This window comes from Cuculus canorus, chromosome 2, assembly GCF_017976375.1.
Source record: "Cuculus canorus isolate bCucCan1 chromosome 2, bCucCan1.pri, whole genome shotgun sequence".
Lineage (NCBI taxonomy): Eukaryota > Metazoa > Chordata > Aves > Cuculiformes > Cuculidae > Cuculus > Cuculus canorus.
Window position 1 is genome coordinate 160,107,912 of NC_071402.1, and position 21,039 is coordinate 160,128,950.

At 55.5% G+C, this 21,039-nt stretch overlaps 1 protein-coding gene across 3 annotated transcripts in view; it reads left to right on the top strand.

Annotated features, from left to right (window-relative positions):
• The window catches only part of NBEAL2 (neurobeachin like 2), a 35,648-nt gene extending 16,445 nt beyond the window's left edge, over positions 1-19,203 (top strand). For 2 of the 3 annotated variants that reach the window (XM_054059296.1, XM_054059295.1), the window contains exons 15-55: positions 21-140; positions 216-543; positions 646-728; positions 834-926; positions 1,263-1,434; positions 1,928-2,061; positions 2,157-2,316; positions 2,402-2,504; positions 3,207-3,360; positions 3,503-3,661; positions 3,753-3,912; positions 4,059-4,144; positions 5,035-5,694; positions 5,775-5,953; positions 6,028-6,187; positions 9,814-9,951; positions 10,035-10,340; positions 10,557-10,706; positions 11,495-11,652; positions 11,733-11,857; positions 12,066-12,186; positions 12,275-12,432; positions 12,654-12,787; positions 12,866-12,973; positions 14,360-14,455; positions 14,537-14,661; positions 14,738-14,878; positions 14,960-15,090; positions 15,173-15,282; positions 15,393-15,510; positions 15,580-15,677; positions 15,757-15,873; positions 15,961-16,050; positions 16,129-16,238; positions 16,331-16,503; positions 16,747-16,841; positions 16,940-17,056; positions 17,143-17,304; positions 17,382-17,530; positions 17,626-17,761; positions 18,763-19,203. In XM_054059296.1, coding sequence (XP_053915271.1) covers positions 21-140; positions 216-543; positions 646-728; positions 834-926; positions 1,263-1,434; positions 1,928-2,061; positions 2,157-2,316; positions 2,402-2,504; positions 3,207-3,360; positions 3,503-3,661; positions 3,753-3,912; positions 4,059-4,144; positions 5,035-5,694; positions 5,775-5,953; positions 6,028-6,187; positions 9,814-9,951; positions 10,035-10,340; positions 10,557-10,706; positions 11,495-11,652; positions 11,733-11,857; positions 12,066-12,186; positions 12,275-12,432; positions 12,654-12,787; positions 12,866-12,973; positions 14,360-14,455; positions 14,537-14,661; positions 14,738-14,878; positions 14,960-15,090; positions 15,173-15,282; positions 15,393-15,510; positions 15,580-15,677; positions 15,757-15,873; positions 15,961-16,050; positions 16,129-16,238; positions 16,331-16,503; positions 16,747-16,841; positions 16,940-17,056; positions 17,143-17,304; positions 17,382-17,530; positions 17,626-17,761; positions 18,763-18,867 — 6,222 coding nt within the window. In that variant the 3' untranslated portion in view covers positions 18,868-19,203. Of the gene's footprint in view, positions 1-20; positions 141-215; positions 544-645; positions 729-833; positions 927-1,262; positions 1,435-1,927; positions 2,062-2,156; positions 2,317-2,401; positions 2,505-3,206; positions 3,361-3,502; positions 3,662-3,752; positions 3,913-4,058; positions 4,145-5,034; positions 5,695-5,774; positions 5,954-6,027; positions 6,188-9,813; positions 9,952-10,034; positions 10,341-10,556; positions 10,707-11,494; positions 11,653-11,732; positions 11,858-12,065; positions 12,187-12,274; positions 12,433-12,653; positions 12,788-12,865; positions 12,974-14,359; positions 14,456-14,536; positions 14,662-14,737; positions 14,879-14,959; positions 15,091-15,172; positions 15,283-15,392; positions 15,511-15,579; positions 15,678-15,756; positions 15,874-15,943; positions 16,051-16,128; positions 16,239-16,330; positions 16,504-16,746; positions 16,842-16,939; positions 17,057-17,142; positions 17,305-17,381; positions 17,531-17,625; positions 17,762-18,762 lie in introns of those variants that run through there. The other variant, XR_008448643.1, reaches the window with a different exon arrangement.
• Positions 19,204-21,039: the final 1,836 nt, after the last annotated feature.

The window sequence follows — 21,039 nt, forward strand, 5'->3', positions numbered from 1 at the left end:
CCTCCTCCTTGTCCCCTCAGCACTGCGTTGACGTTGTCCACGTCGCTGGGCGACGACCCTTTGGCCAGAACGTGGTCAGCATCTACACCGATGGGCACCTGCGGAAGACGGCGCAGCTCCGCTTCCCCTCCCTCCATGAGGTGAGGGACAACCCAACCAGCCCCTTCTCCATGGTCTGGAGCTGAGGGCCAAGCAAGACTCCTTCTCCCTTCCAGTCCTTCACCTCGTGCTGCATCGGCTCCGCTGGCCACCGGACCACCACCACCACCATCACCACCAGCCACCCACCAGCATCCCATGGAGTGGAGCTGGTTTTCCCTCCACGCCCCTCACTCGGCCGCTCCCAATCCGTCCCCGCCGCTCTGGGTCCTCACGCCTGGATCCCAACTCAACCTCCCACCGAGGGGGTGGTGGCCACCACCGCGGCGGGCAGCCAGGACACCGAGTGGGGCAGCCCCACCTCCCTGGAGGGTCACCTGGGCTCCGTTGCCATCTTCTGCGAGGCTCTGCAGCAAGCCCAGGTCAAGGCACTCTTCTGCGCGGGTACGTTGGGCTGTGGGACCTGGTGGGACATCTGCAGGAGTGCTGGTGGCAACCAAGGTCTCTCCCACCATGCTCCAGCTCACCCCAGTCTTCTTCTCCTAGGGCCGAACATCACATCACCGTTTACACTGGAAGGTGACCTGGTGGAGCTCAGCAGCAAACTCTTGCTCTACTACAACCCCCAGGTGAGGAGGACCACACCTCTGGGGATGGAGACAACCCTGGTAGACCTTCTGCTGTAGGTAACATCTCCAGGAGCATGAAAATGCTCTCATGGTGCTTTCTTCTAGGCCTGCAGGAATAATATCTGCCTGGACCTCTCTCCCAGCCACGGCTTGGACGGGAGGCTGACGGGGCACAGGGTGGTCAACTGGGACATCAAGGTGTGTTGGGTACACGTCATCCATCCTGGTACATCTGCTGCGTGGTGTGGAGGCAGCTGGGCCCCTCCTGGGTTATGGGCTAGAGAGAGGACCTCCAAGGGGTGTTAGATGGCTCCGATGGTTCCTCTGGACCCTACAGGGACTCTGCTACGTGGTATGGGGTCCACCAAGGACCTGCGTGCCCCATAGGTCTTCATCACCTGGAGTGGAGCAGGGGAGCAGGTGCTTTCTGGGGACCTCTTCTAGGTTTCTGCCACGGGTTGGGGCAGAGTACACCTCCTCGTCACTGCCACCACCACCCAACACTTGGCAAAGCCTCTTGTCTCCTTCTGGCAGGACGTGGTCAACTGCGTGGGTGGGATGGGAGTGCTGCTGCCTCTCCTCGAGCAAGTGGTGTCCAAGAAGGAAGAGCCTGAGGATGAGCAGGAGACCAACGACCTGGTAGGACCGGAGCTGACGTCCTCCAGGAACGCACAGGGCATGCTCATCCCGTTGGGCAAGTCCTCAGGTGAGGACCTGAGGGGACATGGAGTTGGAGCCATCCTGCTTGGGTGGCTGGAGGTGACGCCACTGCCTGGTGCTGCTTGGAAGGAGCAACCATGAGTGTGAGAAGTCTTCCCTGGGGCATCAAGAGTTAGGAGGTTATGGAGAAACCGTTGATGTCTTTTGATGTTGTTGGGACCCCATTAGTCATGAACATGCAGTTCTGGGATGATGAGGTGGCTTCAACCTGGCTTGCCTTTATGTAGAGTCTCTGGTGGCTTATAGTTGGGCTGCGGTCCTGCAGGAGCCTTCTCCTGCCGGGGTGAAACAGCCTTTCTCCTGATACCCACCTTCTTATATCTAAGAAGCTTGGAGCACCAGAGGTCTCCACTTGCTTAAATTTGGGTGGAATGGACTGAAAAGTTTGGAGAGAGAGAGAGAAGTTCATGGTGGGGTCTCCAAGAAACCCTTTGAAGGTTCTCGCAGCTACCGGCAGGGCTCTGCCCCGTGTCTTGCAGAGAGCAGGTTGGAGAGGAACAGTGTGGCCGCCTTCTTACTGCTGGTGAAGAACTTCATCCAGAACCACTCGGTCAACCAGGAGAGCTTGGTGCAGTGCCACGGGCCGGCCATCATCGGGGCGCTGCTGCAGAAGGTGTGGGGGCAACCAAAAGTTCCATCCCGTGGTCCACAGGACCGTCCCCCAAGGGCACCACCAGACCTGCAAGCCTCACCTCTCGCCCACAACAGGTCTCTGGGCCACTGCTGGACATGAGCACGTTGATGGCCTCCCAGATCCTCATGGACCAGGTGGCCTCTGAGGGCAGTGGGCTTCTGCTGCACCTTCTCTACCAACATCTCCTCTTTGACTTCCGCATCTGGAGCAACAGTGACTTCGCCGTCCGCTTAGGTGGGAACTTTGGGTGGGTTGAGGTTTTCTCCATCTCAAGCAGATGGGCTGGAGATCCAGGACCTCCTCCACCTTCTCCCCGCAGGGCACATCCAGTACCTGGCCAACGTCGTCAAGGACCACAAGCAGCGCATCCGCAAGAAGTATGGAGTGCAGTACATCCTGGATTCCATCAGGACCTTCTACAGGTGAGCTGCCACTTGGAGCTTGGACCTCCAAACAGTGACATGGTGGTGGGCTTTGACCCTTTGGAGTTACCAATGGGAGTAGACACCTTCTGCTTGAGGCAATATAGGTTCCTCAAGGTTGGAGAAGACCTCGAAGCTCATCCGGTTCAACCATCCAACCCCATCATGGCTACTAACCCGTGTCACCAAGTGGTCTGGCCACTTTTTGGACACCTCCAGAGATGGAGACTCCACTCTGCCCTGAGCAGCTTGTTCCAATGCTGGACCAAAGCTTGGTCAATGACCAAAGCATAAGCAAATGTCCCACCCGTGAGCATCTCATGGGATAATCTTCCAGGGTAGGAGCACGGTGGTGGGTGTAGGACCTTCCATGGCCATATCCCAGCCCCAAGCTTCCACCTAGAACTCTGACCACTCCGTCCTAAAGTCCACCCCCAACATCTCCAGCAGCATCCAAGATCATGGTGGTTCCTACAAGGAGTTGGTGCCCTTTCCTTGTCATCTCCCATGACTTTGAGGGTGCTGGAACCCTGCAGAGACCCAAGTGCATTGGGTGGACATTTCACAATGGACACAGTCCCAATGGACACAACAGGGATGTCCACACCACGGTGCCTTGGAGCTCCTCAGGTTCCATGGTGGGATTTGGGATCATGCTATGCTTGTCCTCACCAGGAATACCCACGCACCTCTATCCCTCAGTACCTCCAGGGAGAAGACCACAGCCACCGATGACATCAAGACGGTGCAGACATCCCTCTTCAGCCTGGTGAAGGAGTTCTTCTGCAGGAACTTCTCCGGGGAGGAGATGCAGAGCTTGCTGAGCTACGTGGCCGGAGTCCAGGATGAGCAGCAGGTACGGAGTCACCCAAACACCATGGGTTGGCCCAACGCTTGGCAGCAGGTGGGGAGAAGCCACTGAGGTCCTGGGAAGAAGCCACTAAGGTCCTGAGGAGGCACATGGAGACCAGTAGACAACTTATCTCCGTGTCCCACAGGTCTGTGGAGCGCTGGAGGTGATCCACAGCCTGCTGAAGGCCTCACCTGCCCAGGAGCAGCTCTTTGCCTTCCTCTTTGAGCCAGGCCACGTGGAGGTCCTGTTTTCACTGCTGGTACAGAAGAAGTTCTCAGATGAAGTGCGGGAGAGGGTCTTCAAGGTAAGATGGGTCCTCAACACCAAGTTCTTGTCATCCCCAGTGGCCAAAAGCTTTCCTGCAGGAAGGTGGCCACCACTTTCCACCTTGCCAGGTCCTCTACAAGATGTTGAAGTATGAGAAGGTCCCCGAGCGTACCAAGAACCGCCTGAAGCTGAAGGACATTGGCTACCAGGGGCTGATTGCCTTCCTCAACGAGGTCCCCAGCTCCGTGCTGCTCTTCCGCTGCCTCTCGGAGCAGGTCCTCGGGGCAGGTATCGCCCTGACCACCCATCCCAAACACATCCCATCACTGGTGGCTTCCCGCAAGGTTCAGCTGGTCTTGGGGTTGGGGGTCTTTGGTGGCTTTTGGGGACAGAAAGAGATGTCCCACTACCATATTGTCTCTCTTTGTCCATAGATCCTCCCAACTACAAGGACCTGGTGGCTCTGGTTTACCTGTCCCATCGGGCTGAATTGACCGTCCGGCTCGATATCTGCCGCAAGGTGAGTAGGACCAGGGGTGAAAGGGGCTGTGACCAAGTGGTCACCTTGAGACTGAGCTCCTTGGAGCCACCAATGGTCACCCAACTGTGCCAGGACACGGGGTCCATGGGGATGGTGCACCCCACGCACAAGAACATGGTAGGATAGAGGTGGTGCAGCACCTACTGATGGTTGTGGGAGATCCAAGATCTCAAGACCATCATCACCCAGCCCAAAGATCATGTCTCTTGATGGGAGGAGATCCAAGATCTCAAGGCCATCATCACGCAGCCCAAAGATCATGTCTCTTGATGGGAGATCCAAGATCTCAAGGCCATCATCACGCAGCCCAAAGATCATGTTCCTTGATAGGAGATCCAAGATCTCAAGGCCATCATCACGCAGCCCAAAGATCATGTCCCTTGATAAGAGGAGATCCAAGATCTCAAGGCCATCATCACCCAGCCCAAAGATCATGTCCCTTGATGGGAGATCCAAGATCTGAAGGCCATCATCTCCCAGCCCAAAGATTGTGTCCCTTGATAAGAGGAGATCCGAGATCTCAAGGCCATCATCTCCCAGCCCAAAGATCATGTCCCTTGATAGGAGGAGATCCAAGATCTCAAGGCCATCATCTCCCAGCCCAAAGATCATGTCCCTCAATAGAAGGACATCCAAGATCTCAAGACCATCATCACGCAGCCCAAAGATAATGTCTTTTGATAGGACATCCAAGATCTCAAGGCCATCGTCACCCAGCCCAAAGATCATGTCCCTTGATGGGAGATCCAAGATCTCAAGACCATCATCACCCAACCTGAAGATCATGTCCTTTGATGCAACCAAACCCCTGAGAGGCAGCCAGGAGTTGGGACAGTGTCACCAAATCTCCTCTCTGGTGTCTCTTCCAGCTCTTCCACTTGATCTACGCGCAGCAGGACATGGTGAGGCAGCTGGCGAGGTTGGCCGGCTGGCAGGACACACTCACCAAGCTCTACGTCAAGGAGTCCTATGAGTCCCGCCAGCACAACCTGGACAATGGGGGCTGCTTGGAGCTCTTCCACCTCTCGGACACGCCGAGCAAAGAGGGGACAAGCCCACCACCGGCCGAACTCCAGGAGCTGGATGTCTTCTTGCCCCTGGGCTACGAGACCTCGGACCAGGAGCTCTCGGAGGGCTTCTCTGACCACTCCATCTCCCCGAGCGGCCGCACCAAATCCTTCCACTCCTACAACTTCAAATCTTTTGACTCTTCTGACCGGGCCAGTCGGTCATCTTCTAACCCTGGTGATGGTCCTCCCTTTGAAGGTGTCTACCACCCTCTCTCCCCCTTCTCCACCTCTCCCTTCGATCTTGGGCTTGACCTGGCCAGCACCAGCTCCATGACCACGGCTGAGAGTGGTGCGCAGACCCCCACCAGCGGACCTGGCACCCCGTCCCCGCTGGAGAGCTTCAAACCCTTCCCAGGGATGCGAGCCCGGAAGAGCTCCAGCCTCTCCAACGTCCTGGATGAGAGCAGCTACCAGGACGCATTGCCCAGCGATAACATCTCCAACACCAGCAACCCCCAGGTGAGCCCCCAAACCGTCGTACCCACCACCCTTGAGCTACGTTGGCCATCAAACCTCTCACTCTTCTTCTCCGTTGACAGCAAACACCTGAGGAGGAACTGTGCAACCTCTTGACCAACATCATCTTCTCAGTCACCTGGCGTGGGGTGGAAGGCTGGGACGACGCAGCGTGGAGGGAACGTGGGCAGGTCTTCTCCGTCCTCACCAAACTGGGGACGGCGTGCGAGTTGGTGCGGCCACCTGATGAGATCAAGCGTAGGTGAGTCTTGCCCACATCCAAGTGGGTCCATCCCAAAGGAGGACCATCTTATGGAGCTTCCTGCTGTCCCACAGCCTCCTGGAGATGATGCTGGAGTCAGCCCTGACGGACCTAAAGGAGTCGGGACCCACCACCCTCCCTGGTCTCACCCACAACACCCTCAAACTGCTGCGGCTGCTCCAGGACTTCTTGTTCTCTGAGGGACACAACAACCAGGCTTTGTGGAGCGAGAAGGTGAAGGGCAGGAGGTCCTAATCCCAAAGCTGAGCTTTGAAGCCCAAGGCCAACCCCCAGCCCTGAGCCAAAGCCCTGAGCCTCCCCAGCAGCCTGGGAAACGGAACTGAGCCCAAACCCTAAACCCTAACCCTTAAACCTAATCCTAACCCTAATCCTAACCCATAACCAGTAAATCCAACCTTAACCCTTAAACCTAACCCTAAACCCTAATCCTAACCCACAACCAGTGAATCCAACCCTAACCCTTAAACCTAACCCTAAGCCCTAATCCTAACCCGTAACCAGTAAATCCGACCCTAACCCTTAAACCTAAACCTAACCCTAATCCTAACCCATAACCATTAAATCCAACCCTAACCCTTAAACCTAATCCTGACCCATAACCGGTAAATCCTACCCTTAAACCTAACCATCAGTCCTAACCTGTAAGCCTAATCCTAACCCATAACCAGTAAATCCCACCCTAACCCTTAGACCTAAACCTAATCTTAAACCCTAACCCTAATCCCAACCCATAGCTATTAAATCCAACCCTAAGATTTAAACCTAACACTAAACCCTAGCCCTTAAAACTAATCCTGACTATAACCAATAGATCCAACCCTAACCCTTAAATCTAACCCTAAACCCTAACCCTAATCCTAACACATAACCAGTAAATCCAACCCTACCCTTAAACCTAACCCTAAGCCCTAGCCCCAACCCTAATCCTAACCCATAACTGGTAAATCCAATCCTAACCCTTAAATCTAACCCTAAACCCTAACCCTAATCCTAACCCATAACCAGTAAATCCAACCTTAACCTTTAAAATTAATCTTAACCCATAACCAGTAAATCCAACCCTAACCCTTAAACCTAATCCTAACCATAACCAGTAAATCCAACCCTAACCCTTAAACCTAAACCTAATCTTAAACCCTAACCCTAATCCAAACCCATAACCAGTAAATCCAATCCTAACCCTTAAACCTAAACCTTAAACTCTAGCCCTAACCCTAATCTTAACTCATAACCAGTAAATCGACCCCTAACCCCTTAAAACTAACCTTAGCACTAACCACTAATCTTAACCCTTGATCCTATCCATAAACTCTTACCATAAACATAATCCTGTGCTCTAACCTGGTTAGCATAGCTAAGAGCTGATCCTAAAACCTATCCTTAACTCATAACCTGTATAATCTGTGTTGAAAACCCTGTCCTTAATCCTAAACTCTAACCCCTAAACCTATGCTTTAACCTTGACTCTAAATCCTTGTCAGAAACCCAGCCCCTGAACCCTAAACCTGAACCCTAACTCATAACCCTAATCTAACTGTACCTCCTAAATCAAATCCTAAACCTTAACCCTCAATCCTTGTCGTAAACCTTGACTCTAATTCTAATCCTTAGCTCTAAATCTACCACCTTTCCCTAAACTTAACCATGTCCTCTAACCCTATATGCTAAGATTTAACCCTAAACCCTAACACACAACCAGTAAATCTAACCCTGACCTGTGCTGTAAATCCCAACCCTGATCCTAAACCCTAAATCTAATCCTATACTTTAACCCTAACTCACGCTGTAAACTCTAACCCTGATCCTAAACCCTAATCCCAAATCCTATACTTTAACCCTAACTCATGCTGTAAATCCCAACCCTGATCCTAAACCCTAATCCCTAATCCTATATTTTAACCGTAACTCATGCTGTAAAATCTAATCCTGATCCTAAACCCTGACCCCTAATCCTATACTTTAACCTTAGCCCTACGTCCTTGCCATAAACCCAACTCCCTAACCCTAAACCCTTCTCCCTAACCCTAAACCCTTCTCCCTAACCCATAACCCTAACTCATAACCCTAATCTAACCGTACCTCCTAAACCCAAATCCTAAACCTTTAACCCTCCATCCTTGGTGTAAACCTTAGCCCTAAGCCAACACCCTTTCTGTAAACCTGTGTCTTCTAACCTTATATGCTAAGAACTAACCCTAAAGCCTAACTGATAACCAGTAAATCTGACCCTGACCTGTGCTGTAAATCCTAACCCTGATCCTAAACCCTAATCCCTAATCCTATACCTTAATCCTAACTCATGCTGTAAATCGTAACCCTGATCCTAAACCCTCATCCCTAATCCTATACTTTAACCCTAACTCAGCTGTAAACTCTAATCCTGATCCTAAAACCTAATCCCTAATCCTGATCCTAAATCCTAATCCCTAATCCTATACTTTAACCCTAACTCAGCTGTAAACTCTAATCCTGATCCTAAACCCTGACCCCTAATCCTATACTTTAAACCTAACTCAGCTGTAAACTCTAGTCCTGATCCTAAACCCTGACCCCTAATCCTATACTTTAACCTTAACCCAACTCCCTAACCCTAAACCCTTCTCCCTAACCTTAAACCCTTCTCCCTAACCCTAACCCCTTCTCCCTAACCCCTTCTCCCTAACCCATAACCCTAACTCATAACCCTAATGTAACCGTACCTAAACCCAAATCCTAAACCTTTAACCCTCCATCCTTGGTGTAAACCCCAACCCTTAACCCTAATCTTAACGCTTAACCCTAACCCTACTCCTTTACTGTAAACCAAACTCTGTCTTAACTCGGGACCTGTAACCTAAGCGTAGCTCCTAAATCCAAATCCTAACCCTAAATTCTTGTCATAAACCCCAATCCTAACCTGTAAACCCTAATCCTAACCCTAATCCTAATCCCCTAAACCTGTACTTTAACCTTAACCTAAATCCTTACCGTAAACCCTAAACCACAACCGTAACTGGTAACTGTGCTTCCTAAATCCTAAGCCTAAACCCTAACCCTCCATCCTTGCTGTAAACCTCAACCCTAAACCCAGTCCTAACCCTTAACCCTTCCCATAAACCATGACCTCAACCCCAACCCGTAACCCTCCTGTCGAACCCTAACTAGTTTCATAGGCTCATGGAATGAGTTGGGTTAGAAGGGACCTCAAAGCCCATCCAGTTCCAACCCCCTCCATGGGTGGGGACACCTCCTACTGGACCAGGTTGCTCCAAACCCTATCCAACCTGGTCTTCAGCAACTCCAGGGGTCAATAGAACCATGGAATGGGTTGGATTGGAAGGAGCCTCAAAGCCCATCTAGTTTCAACTACCTCCCATGGACACCTCCCACCGGACCAGGTTGCTCCAAGCCCCATCCAACCTGGTCTTCAACACCTCCAGGGATAGCATCTGGAGGTTCTGGTTGATGGCAAGTTAGAAGTATGGAACTATGGAGTGGTTTGGGTTGGAAGGGACCTCAAAGCCCGTCCAGTTCCACCCGCTACCACGAGGGGAACACCTCCCACTGGATCAGGTTGCTCCAAGCCTCATCCAACCTGGCCTGGAACACCTTTAGGGATGGAGCAGCCACATCTTCTCTGGGCAACCTGAGCCAGGACCTCCCCACCCTCATAGTTTGGCTTTAAGCTTGAGTTGGAGCTCCACTCCATCTCTAAGCTCTAACCCCTACCCATAACCCATTGAAGGAAGCTGGGGGTGGCTGGGTGGTGGGAACAGACCACCTGGTGGCTTTCCACCCCACCAGCTGGAGCAGTTAGAAGGTACACAGCCAAGTGGGGTCTCACTGTGTGTCCCCCCCAGATCTACGAGGGCGTCAGCAGTTTGCTGGACAAGCTGGGCGTCTGGTACCACCTGGCCAACGGCACCTCCGACCTCAAGGAGATGGCCCAAACGGGTCTACGCATCCTTGTAGGCTACATCATGCTGCAGGACCCCCAGGTGGGTCAACCCTTCCTGAAATGAGACCCCAGCCCTTGGGGTGGGGCTGGTGGCCCCATCTGATGTCCTACGTCCCTCCCTAGCTGCACTCGCTGGCATACGTGAAGCTTCACAGCCTTCTGCAGACCTCCTCGGCCCCCAAAAAGGATGAGGCTTGCTACCTTCTGGGCAAGCTGGAGACTCCACTGCGCCGCTCGTTAGACGCCAAATCGGAGACCTTCTCCTGGTTGGTGCCCGTTGTCCGGACACTCATGGACCAATGCTATGAGACCCTGCAGCTGCAGATCTTCCTGCCCTCCCTACCCCCAACCAACGGCAGCCCAACCTTCTATGAGGACTTCCAGCTCTTCTGCACCACCCCGGAGTGGAGAAGCTTCATCGAGAAGCACGTGGGTGCCACGTGGGCATGGGGTGGCATCACCACAGGGGGAACCCTTTTCCAGGATTAGAGGTGGATCCATGCTGCAATTGGGTCCTCGTGTCACCTCCAGGTTGGGACAACCTGTAGGGTTGACCTTCAGGGAAAGGTTGCTCATAGCTTGGATGATGGTTGGTGGGTTCCAAGCCCTGCAAACACCTCCCATCTCATCCTGATTCACTTATAGGTGCAGCCCACCATGGCCCAGTTTGAGATGGACACCTTCGCCAAGAGCCATGACCACATGTCCAATTTCTGGAATGCCTGCTACGATGCCATGATGAGCAGCTCCCAGCGACGGGAGCAGGAGAAGACAACCAGCCGCAAGATGTTCCAGGTAGTGCTTGCTCCTCGCTCCTGGGATGTCATCCTGGGGATATTCTCCTCATCCTGGGCACGTGCTCTTCACCCAAGGAGATCATTTAGCAGATGTGCTCCTCGCTCTGGGGATGTCATCGTAGGGATGGGCTCCTCATCCTGAGGATGGTATCCAGGAGACATCCTTCTCAGCTTAGGGACATGGTCTTCAGGATGTGCTCCTCCTCATCCTGAGGATGGCATCCAGGAGATGGCCTTCTCAGCTTAGGGAAATGGTCTTCAGGATGTCCTCCAGGAGTGACATCCTTCTCAGCCTGCGGACATGGTCCCGGGGATGTGCTCATCAACCAGGGGATGTGGTTTTGGGGATGTCCTCCTTGCCGTAGGGACATGCTCCTCACCCCAGGGCAAGTCTTCCCAAGGGTGTGCACCTTGCTCTGGGGCTTTCATCCTAAGGATGTGTTCCTCAGCCCAGAGACATGGTTCTTGCCCTGGGGACATGTTCTTCATCCCAGGAATATCATCCTAGGGATGTTCTCCTTACCCTGGGGATATTGCCCTCAGGAAGCGTTCCTCATCCTGGCGACGTTGTTCTGGGGACGTCCTCCTCATCCCAGAAACATCATCCCAGCGATGTATTCATCATCCTGGGGCTTCCTACCATGAATGTGCTCCTCACCTCAAGAATAACATCCTGGGGATGTTCTCCTTGCCCTGTGGACATCAACCCATGGACACTCTCCTCACCTCAGGGATGTCCCCAAGATCCAACCCTGCTGTCACTTCACTTTCCCCCTCCCTTGGCAGGAACTGGTGCTGGAACCCGTGGCGAAACGCGCCAAAGCGGAGAACATCCGTCACGCCAACGTCCTCAAGCAGACCAACAACCACCACAGCACCGTGCTGAAGCAGTGGAGGTCCTTGTGCCGTCTCCTCACCTCCCCTCGCTCCGCCTGGGCTGACCGGTGAGGCCCCACCTCGATTCCTGGGAACTGGTGGCACGGCTGGAGGTCCTCAGGGTTCCTCACTTCTACCTGTCCCTCAGGAACCCACCAGAGGTTCGGTGGAAGCTGTCAAGCGCCGAGACCTACTCCAGGATGAGGCTGAAGCTGGTGCCCAACCTGAATTTTGACCAACACTTGGAGGCCAGCGCCCTGCGGGACAATCTAGGTGAGGTTGATGAGGTCTCCCATCTCCAACTGGATACCACCAGTTGGATGTACATGGTGGGGTTCAACTGGGAGATCTCCTGGAGATTGAGTGGGACAGGGAACCTTCAAAGGACTTGTTTCCCTGCTGTGAATCATAGAATGGTTTTAGTTGGAGAAGACCTTCTAAGATCATCCGAGTCCAACCGTTGATCCTCTCCTCCTTTCAGGAGCTGAGCATCTCCACAACCCCGCTGAGTCCCTCCCCCTCGCCATGGCCAAGGAGGCCAAGGTGAGTGAGCTGGAGGATGACCAACTGGCTGAGGAGGACCTCCCTGTCCTGGACAACCAGTGAGTGTCCCCATCCCCTACTGTGGCATTGGTTCACCCAGGCTGGGGTTGTCCCCGAGGTGTCTTCTCACCCTTCTGTATCACCCAGGGCTGAGCCCAAGGAGCAGAACCAGCGGGAGAAGCTGGTGGTCTCGGAGGACTGTGAGCTGATCACGACGGTGGCTGTTGTCCCCGGTCGCCTGGAGGTGACAACCCAGCACGTCTACTTCTACGATGGCAGCAGTGAGAAGGAGGAGACAGAGGGAGGTAACGGCGTGTGCTCCTCAGGGGTTCCTTGCAGCAAGGTGGGGTGAGGAACCCCCCACCCAACCCATCTCCCCCCATGAACCCATCACACCAGGTGCTGGTTGGGTTGGGGAGGTCTCCTCCCAGCCCCAGGGCGATGGTGGTCTCCATCCCTATCTCAGGAAGGAGAATTCAGGTGGACAATGACTCCTACAGGGTTCTGTGTCCCCTTCTCTCGGCAGGGATCGGCTATGACTTCAAGCGCCCCTTGTCCCACCTCCGTGAGGTCCACCTCCGCCGTTACAACCTCCGCCGCTCTGCGCTGGAGCTCTTCTTCATCGACCAGGCCAACTACTTCCTCAACTTCAAGAAGAAGGTGGTGGCAACCTTCTCTTCACCCTAGAACCTCACCAAAGGCCATGGCGTAGTGTCCAACCTCTCCGTGTCCCCCTAGGTGAGGAACAAGGTGTACTCCTGCATCCTTGGCTTGCGACCACCCAACCAGATCTACTTCGGCAGTCGGTCACCTCAGGAACTGCTGAAAGCCTCGGGGCTCACCCAGGTACCGACTTCTCCTTGCCCACTCCCACCCCACATCTCCTGGATGGCAAAGGGGAGGGCACCAGTGTGGGACCAGGAATGGCCGTAGGACCAAAAGTGGGCGTGGAACCAGGGATGGCCATGGAATGGAGATGGCTGTGGGATCACAGGGGTCATAGGACAGGAGATGACCAGCAGGGATGGCTGTAGGACCAGAGGTGGCCATGGGACAAGGGATGGTCGTGGGACCAGAGATGGCCATGGGACCACTGATGGCCATGGAATGGAGATGGCTGTGGGACCACAGGGGTCGTAGGACAGGAGATGACCAGCAGGGATGGCTGTAGGACCAGAGGTGGCCATGGGACAAGGGATGGTCGTGGGACCAGGGATGGCCATGGAATGGGGATGGCCGTGGGACAGGGGGTGGCCTCAGGACCACGGGTGGCTGTAGAATGGAGGTGGCCATGGGAGAGGAGATGGCAATGGGACCAAGGGAGGCCATGAGATAGGAATGGCCATGGGACAGGAGATGGTGATGGGACCAGAGATGGCTATGGGGCAGGAGATGGCCGTGGGACCAAGAGTGGGCATGGAATGGAGATGGCCATGGGACAGGGATGGCCACAGAACATGGGATGGCCATGGGACAGGGGGTGGTGATGGGACCAGGGGTGGCCATGGGACAGGAGATGGCCATGGGACCAGGGGTGGGCATGGAATGGAGATGGCAGTGGGACCAGGGATGACCATGAGACTAGTGATGGCCATGGAATGGAGATGCCGTAGGACTGGAGATGACCATGAAATGAGGATGGCCGTGGGACCAGAGAGGCCATGGGACACAATGAGATCAGGGGTGGGTGTGGAACCAGGGATAGCCATGGAATGGAGATGGCTGTGGGGCACGATGGCCACGGGATCAGGAATGGCCATGGGACAGGAGATGGTGATGGGACCAGAGATGGCCATGGGAGCAGGAATGGCCATGGGACAGGAGATTGTGACGGGACAGGAGATGGTGACAGGACAGGAGATGGCCATGGGACCAAGAGTGGGCATGGAATGGAGATGGCTGTGGGACAGGAGATGGCCATGGGACCAGGGATGGCCATGGAATGGGAATGCTGTGGAACCGGAGATGACCATGAAATGGAGATGGTCATGGGACATGGTGGCCATGGGACAGGGTGTGGGCAAAGGACCAGGGATGGCCATGGGACACAATGGCTGTGGGACCAGGACTGGAATGGGGACAGCAATGGGCCCACACACAGCTGTAGGGCCAAGGACAACTGAGGGAGCAGAGATGGTCTGGGACCAAGGATGGCCCAGGGGCGGTCACAGCTATGGGGTGAAGGTGTCTGCCCGTCTCCTGCCCCATCTCAGCACCTTCGCTTCTCTCCAGAAATGGGTCCTGCGGGAGATCTCCAACTTCGAGTACCTCATGCAGCTCAACACCATCGCAGGACGCACCTACAACGATCTCTCCCAGTACCCTGTGGTGAGTCCCATGTCCACCTCCGCCGTCCTCCCAGTGAGCTCAGGCCCTCTCCAGCCTCACCCACGTCCCGTCCCCACCCAGTTCCCCTGGATCCTGCGGGATTACGTCTCCGAGACCCTTGACCTCACCAACCCAGCCGTGTTTCGGGACCTCTCCAAACCCATCGGAGTTGCCAACGAGCGACACGCCCGGGACGTCAAGGAGAAGTGAGTACTCCAAAGATGGGGCATGTAGAGAACATCGCGTTGGCTCCTGGTGGAACCCATCCCACCTCACCTCCAGGTATGAGAGCTTTGAGGACCCCACGGGCACAGTGGACAAGTTCCACTACGGGACACACTACTCCAACGCAGCGGGCGTCATGCACTACCTGATCCGCACCGAGCCCTTCACCACCCTCCACATCCAACTGCAGAGCGGCAGGTGGGCACCCAACGGGAGGACCTCAAGGAGGGGACGTGGAAGAGGATGAGGAGACTCCAACTAGGTGTCCTCTACCACCAGGTTTGACTGCTCGGACCGGCAATTCCACTCGGTGCCGGCGGCGTGGCAAGCCCGCATGGAGAACCCTGTGGACGTCAAGGAGCTCATCCCTGAGTTCTTCTACTTCCCTGAGTTCCTGGAGAACCAGAATGGTAAGGAGCACCCGTTGTCCTCACCATGAGGACAACCACCCCTGGGAGGATGGTGGGCTTCAGCGTCCCTCAATCTCTGCAGGCTTCGACCTGGGCTGCCTGCAGCTCTCCAACGAGAAGGTGGGTGACGTGGTGCTGCCGCGGTGGGCGCGCTCTCGAGAAGACTTCATCTACCAGCACCGTAAAGCCCTGGTGAGATGGTGGAGCTTCACCCCAACCTTTCCTCCACTCCCACCCCTGGGGGGCCGTTATGGAGGGCTGGTGGACATTTTAGCCCACCTTGATGCTCCGTTCTTGGACAGGAGTCCGAGTACGTCTCAGCCCACCTCCACGAGTGGATCGACCTCATTTTTGGGTACAAGCAACGAGGTCCAGCTGCCGTGGAGGCCCTCAATGTCTTCTACTACTGCACCTATGAAGGTGAGCCATGGGACAAGGAGGTGTGGGGACACCTGGCAGGTGGCCCGCCATGACCATCCTCCTCTGCAGGGGCTGTGGACCTGGACGCCATTGCCGACGAGACACAGAGGAAAGCTCTGGAGGGCATCATCAGCAACTTTGGGCAGACACCTTGCCAGCTCCTCAAGGTAGCTCCTCCCTCTACCCCCAAATAGCCCCTTTTGAGGGGACAACCCATCTTCTCACAGGTTCTCTTGTCTCCACCAGGAGCCCCATCCCGCTCGGCTCTCAGCAGAGAGCGCGGCCCGGAGGTTGGCTCGCCTCGACACACGCTCCCCCAACATCTTCGAGAACCTGGACCAACTCAAATCCTTCTTTGTGGAGGTGAGGACAACCCTGGGAGGTCCTCGGTCAGGACTCAAGGGATGGAGGTGACCAGGGAGGTGCCCACCAGTTGCTGTCTCCTCGTAGGGTATCAGCGATGGGGTGGCCCTGGTGCAAGCTGTGGTCCCCAAGAACCAAGCGCACTCCTTCATCACTCAGGGATCCCCTGATGTCCTGGTGAGTGTGGGGCCACCAGACCCCAAACCCAACGCTGGCTCCCGCGGTGGGAACTGTGTCACCTCCATCTCTTCCTAGGTCACCGTGAGTGCTAACGGCTTGTTGGGAACCCATAACTGGTTACCCTACGACAAGAACATCTCCAACTACTTCAGCTTCACCAAAGACCCCACCATCTCCAACGCCAAGTGAGTCGGGCACGTGGCTTTCAGGGATAGTCCTTGGAGATGCCACCAGCCCACCCATGGCTTTGGCATCATCCCATGTCCCTCTCCACCAGGACCCAGCGGTTCCTGCAGGGCCCCTTCGCCCCCGGAGTGGACCTCTGCTCCCGGACCTTGGCCGTGTCCCCCGATGGGAAGCTGCTCTTCAGTGGGGGACATTGGGACAACAGCCTCCGTGTCACTTTGCTGGCCAAAGGGAAGGTGGTTGGTCACATCACCCGGCACATAGGTCCGTCCTGATGAGGAAGGTCTGATGATGGTCCTGTGGGTTTGTAGAGCCAAGGGGGTGGCAGGGGACATGTGGGCAGGCAGAGGACATCTCCTTGTGTCTCCCATCTTCTGAGGACACTCCAGGCTTCATCTGGGAGCCAGGGTGGGATTAGAGGTAGCAGCATCTCCACACCCCACAACACGTCTCGGTGGCCTCCTAAGGAGTTGGGGTGCTGAGACAGGACCTCTCTGGGTGTCACAGATGTTGTCACCTGCCTCGCACTTGACCTCTGTGGTATCTACCTCATCTCTGGATCCCGGGACACCACCTGCATGGTCTGGCAGGTCCTACAGCAGGTAGGAGGTTGACCCTTCCCCCCGTGCTCCAACCAGGAGGAGCTCATGGTGGACATTGCCACCAGGTCACTAAGGTCCTCGTGTCCCCAACCCACCAGGGTGGGTTTTCCAGTGGTTTGGCTCCCAAACCCGTCCAAGTCCTTTATGGTCACGACGCTGAGGTGACGTGCGTGGCCATCAGCACCGAGCTGGACATGGCGGTGTCGGGCTCCAAGGTGAGCTGGGCTGGTTGGTGGTGGTGGCAGCTGGTGGGGTAGATGATGCCACCATCATCCTCCCTGTGTCCCCTTTCCTCCCGTAGGACGGTACCATCATCATCCACACCATCCGCCGAGGTCTCTTCATCCGGTCCTTGCGGCCACCGGGTGAGAGCTCGCCACCCGCTGTCCTCTCCCACCTGGCGGTGGGACCAGAGGGGCAGGTGGTCGCCCAAACTGCTGTGGGTCAACGAACATGCTTGAAGGTATGGCCAAGTGTCCTTGTGTCCTCCTCCTTGGCACCATCAGCGCGTGCTCCACTCTCTTTGCTCTTGTCTTCTAGGACAGGTTTGCGTTGCACCTCTACTCGGTCAACGGGAAACACCTCTCCACCGTCCCCCTGGACCAGGAGGTGACGGCCATGTGCTTGACGGAGGACTTCGTGGTGCTGGGGACCATGCAGTGCGGGCTGGAGATCCGGGACCTCCAGAGGTAAGAGCTACCACCCACCTTGTCCCACTCCAACCGACCCTTTGGAGCACCCAGAAGGGTTGAGGGGTCCCATCCCACCACTCATCTTCTCACAGTCTCCAGGCAACCGTGTCCCCAGTGCCCATGAGGGTCCCCGTCCACAGCGTGTCCGTCACCAAGGAGAAGAGTCACATCTTGGTGGGCTTGGAGGATGGGAAGCTCATCGTGGTGGGCGCTGGGCAGCCCACTGAGGTGAGCATGGACATTCGCCGCCCGGGTGGTGGTGGGGCTGCGGGTGGTGGGGTTTGGTGTCTGCTGGGTTGGGGACATCAGCGTGTCCTCCTCGCTCAGCAGATGGGAAGGGATGCGGGAGGGGGTATGGGAAAGGGAGGGGGTGGAGGTGGGGATGGAGGTGGAAATGAGGATGAAAGTGGGGATGGAGATGGGGATGGGGATGGAGGTGGAGGTGGGGATGGAAGTGGGGATGGAGATGGGGATGGGGATGGAGGTGGAGGTGGGGATGGAAATGGGGATGGAGGTGGAGGTGGGGATGGAAATGGGGATGGAGGTGGAGATGGGGATGGAGGTGGAGATGGAGATGGGGATGGAGCTGGGGATGGAGGTGGAGGTGAGGATGGAGGTGGAGGTGAGGATGGAGGTGGAGGTGGGGATGGAGCTGGAGGTGGGGATGGAGATGGGGATAGATATGGAGGTGGAGATGGGGATGGAGGTGAGAATGGAGGTGGAGATGGGGGTCGAGGTGAGGATGGAGGTGGAGGTGAGGGTGGGGATGGGGGTGGAGGTGGGGATGGAGGTGGAGGTGGGGATGGAGGTGGAGGTGGGGATGGAGGTGGAGGTATACTTGGAGATGGAGGTGGAGATATAGTTGGAGATGGAGGTGGAGATGGGGGTGGAGGTGAAGGTGGGGATGGAGGTGGAGATATAGTTGGAGATGGAGGTGGAGATGGGAATGGAAGTGGAGATGGGGATGGAGATGGGGACAGGGAAGTGGGTGTGGAATGGGCTGGGGTTGAAGAGTGGGATGGGGATGGAGAAGAGATGGAAGTTTGGAAGGAGGATGGAGGTGGAGAAGGGGATGAGATGGAGAACAGGATGGAGAAGGAGATGAGATGGATGAGAACATGGGCTTCTGGAAGGGAATGGGGGTTTGGAAAGGGATGGGGAATGGGCTGATGGACCTGGGGACGGGGATGGTAGATGATTGCTCCCCTCACCACCACCTCCTCCCCAAGGTGCGACCAGGCCAGTTCCACCGGCGGCTTTGGCGCTCTACAAGGCGCATCTCCCAGGTCTCGTCCGGCGAGACGGAATACAACCCCGCCGAGAGCAAGTCCTAGGCTGGAACCCACCACCCACGTACCCACCACCCAACTGGGGGGGTCTGATGTCCTCACCCACCACCAAGAGCCGGACCAGGAGGGGAGAGGGACTCCCCGAGCTCCACCCATGTGCTTCTCCAACTCCTGCTGGAGTGGGGACACGGAATGTCCCACCTTCAACGTGGGGGACACCTTCTTCTTCTTGTGGTGGGACAGGAGATGAGGAGAAGGTGGGGACCCCTCGCTGGGAAGGGGGGTGCCCGTCCGCCCGCTGGCCAGGAGCCGGTGCCGAGGCCCAACCGTGGTTTTTTTTACCCATTTTTAGGTCTTTTACAGAAAAAAAATTGATTAAAATTAATATATGAGTGAAAAAAAAACCCACGAGGAGATCCTTGAGTGTCCTTCAAGGGGACAAAGCCACCAGTGGGACCGGACTGGTTCTGTACTGGGCTGTACTGGGATCGGACTGGTCCTGTACTGAAGCTGTACTGGGGGCTTTAATGGGGCTGTACTGGGGCTGACTGGTAGTGGACTGATTCTGTACTGGGGCTGTACTGGGGGCTTTATTGGGTCTGTACTGGGGCTGACTGGTACTGGACTGGTTCTGTACTGGGCTGTACTGGGGGCTTTAATGGGGCTGTATTGAGGCTAATGTACCAAACTGGTTCTGTACTGGGGCTGACTGGTACTGGACTAGTTCTGTACTGGGCTGTACTGGGGGCTTTAATGCATCTGTACTGGGGCTGACTGCGATCGGACTGGTTCTGTACTGGGCTGTACTGGGAGCTTTAATGGGGCTGTACTGGGGCTGATGTACCAAACTGGTTCTGTACTGGTTCTATACTGGGGCTGTACTGGTGCCATACTGGGTGCTGGGGTGGTGCCAATGCAGTACTGGGGCTGTACTGGGAGCTGGTGCTTTACTGGTGCTGTACTGGAGTTACACTGGGTGCAGGTTCTGTACTGGTGCTGTACTGGAGTTATACTGGGTGCAGGTGCTGTACTGTGGGCTTTAATGGGGCTGTACTGGGGCTGACTGGTACTGGACTGGTTCTGGACTGGGCTGTACTGGAGGCTTTAATGGGGCTGACTGGTACTGGACTGGTTCTGGACTGGGGGCTTTATTGCGTCTGTACTGGGGCTGACTGGTACCGGACTGGTTCTGTACGGGGCTGTACTGGGGCTGATGTACCAGACTGGTTCTGTTCTGGTTCTGTACTGGGGCTGTACTGGTGCCATACTGGGTGCTGGGGTTGTGCCAATGCAGTACTGGGAACTGGTGCTTTACTGGGTGCCGCATTGGTGCTGTACTGGTTTATACTGGGAGCTGTGCTGGAGCTGTTTGGTGCCAATGCTGTACTGGTGTCATACTGGTACTGTCCTAGTGCTGTGCTGGGGTTATACTGGGGCTGTGCTGGTGCTGTACTGGTGCCATACTGGGAGCTGTGCTGGTGCAGCACTGGTGCCATACTGGGGCCATCCCAGGGCTGTACTGGTGTTGTACTGGAGTTATACTGGGTGCAGGTGCAGTACCGGTGTTGTACTGGAGTTATACTGGGAGCTGGTGCTGTACTGGTGCTGTACTGGAGTTATACTGGGAGCTGGTGCTGTACTGGTGCTGTACTGGAGTTCTACTGGGTGTGGGTGCCATACTGGTACTGTACTGGTGCTGTACTGGTATTGTACTGATGCCATACTGGTACCATACTGGTCACTGGAGCAGGAGCAGCCGCTGCACTGGGGCTGTAACTGGTACTGGGGCCAAACTGGGACTGTACCGGGGAGTTTTGCGTCTCAGCTCACACATGTCACGAGTTTTCGGGTCTCAGCTCAAAGGTGTCATGAGTTTTGGGTCTCAGCTCAGGTGTGTCACGAGTGTTTTGGTCTCTGCTCACATGTGTCACGAATTTCAGGGTCTCAGCTCACACATATCATGAGTACTTTGGTCTCAGCTCAGATGTGTCATGAGTTTGGGGTCTCAGCTCACACGTGTCACGAGTGTTTTGGTCTCAGCTCTCATAAGTCATGAGCTTTAGGGTCTCAGCTCACACATGTGACGAGTGTTCTGGTCTCATCTCCATGTGTCATGAGCTTTGGTCTCAGCTCACACCTGCCGTAAGTTTTGGTTCTCAGCAAACACATGTCATGAATATTTTGGTCTCAGCTCACAAGTGTCATGAGTTTCGGATC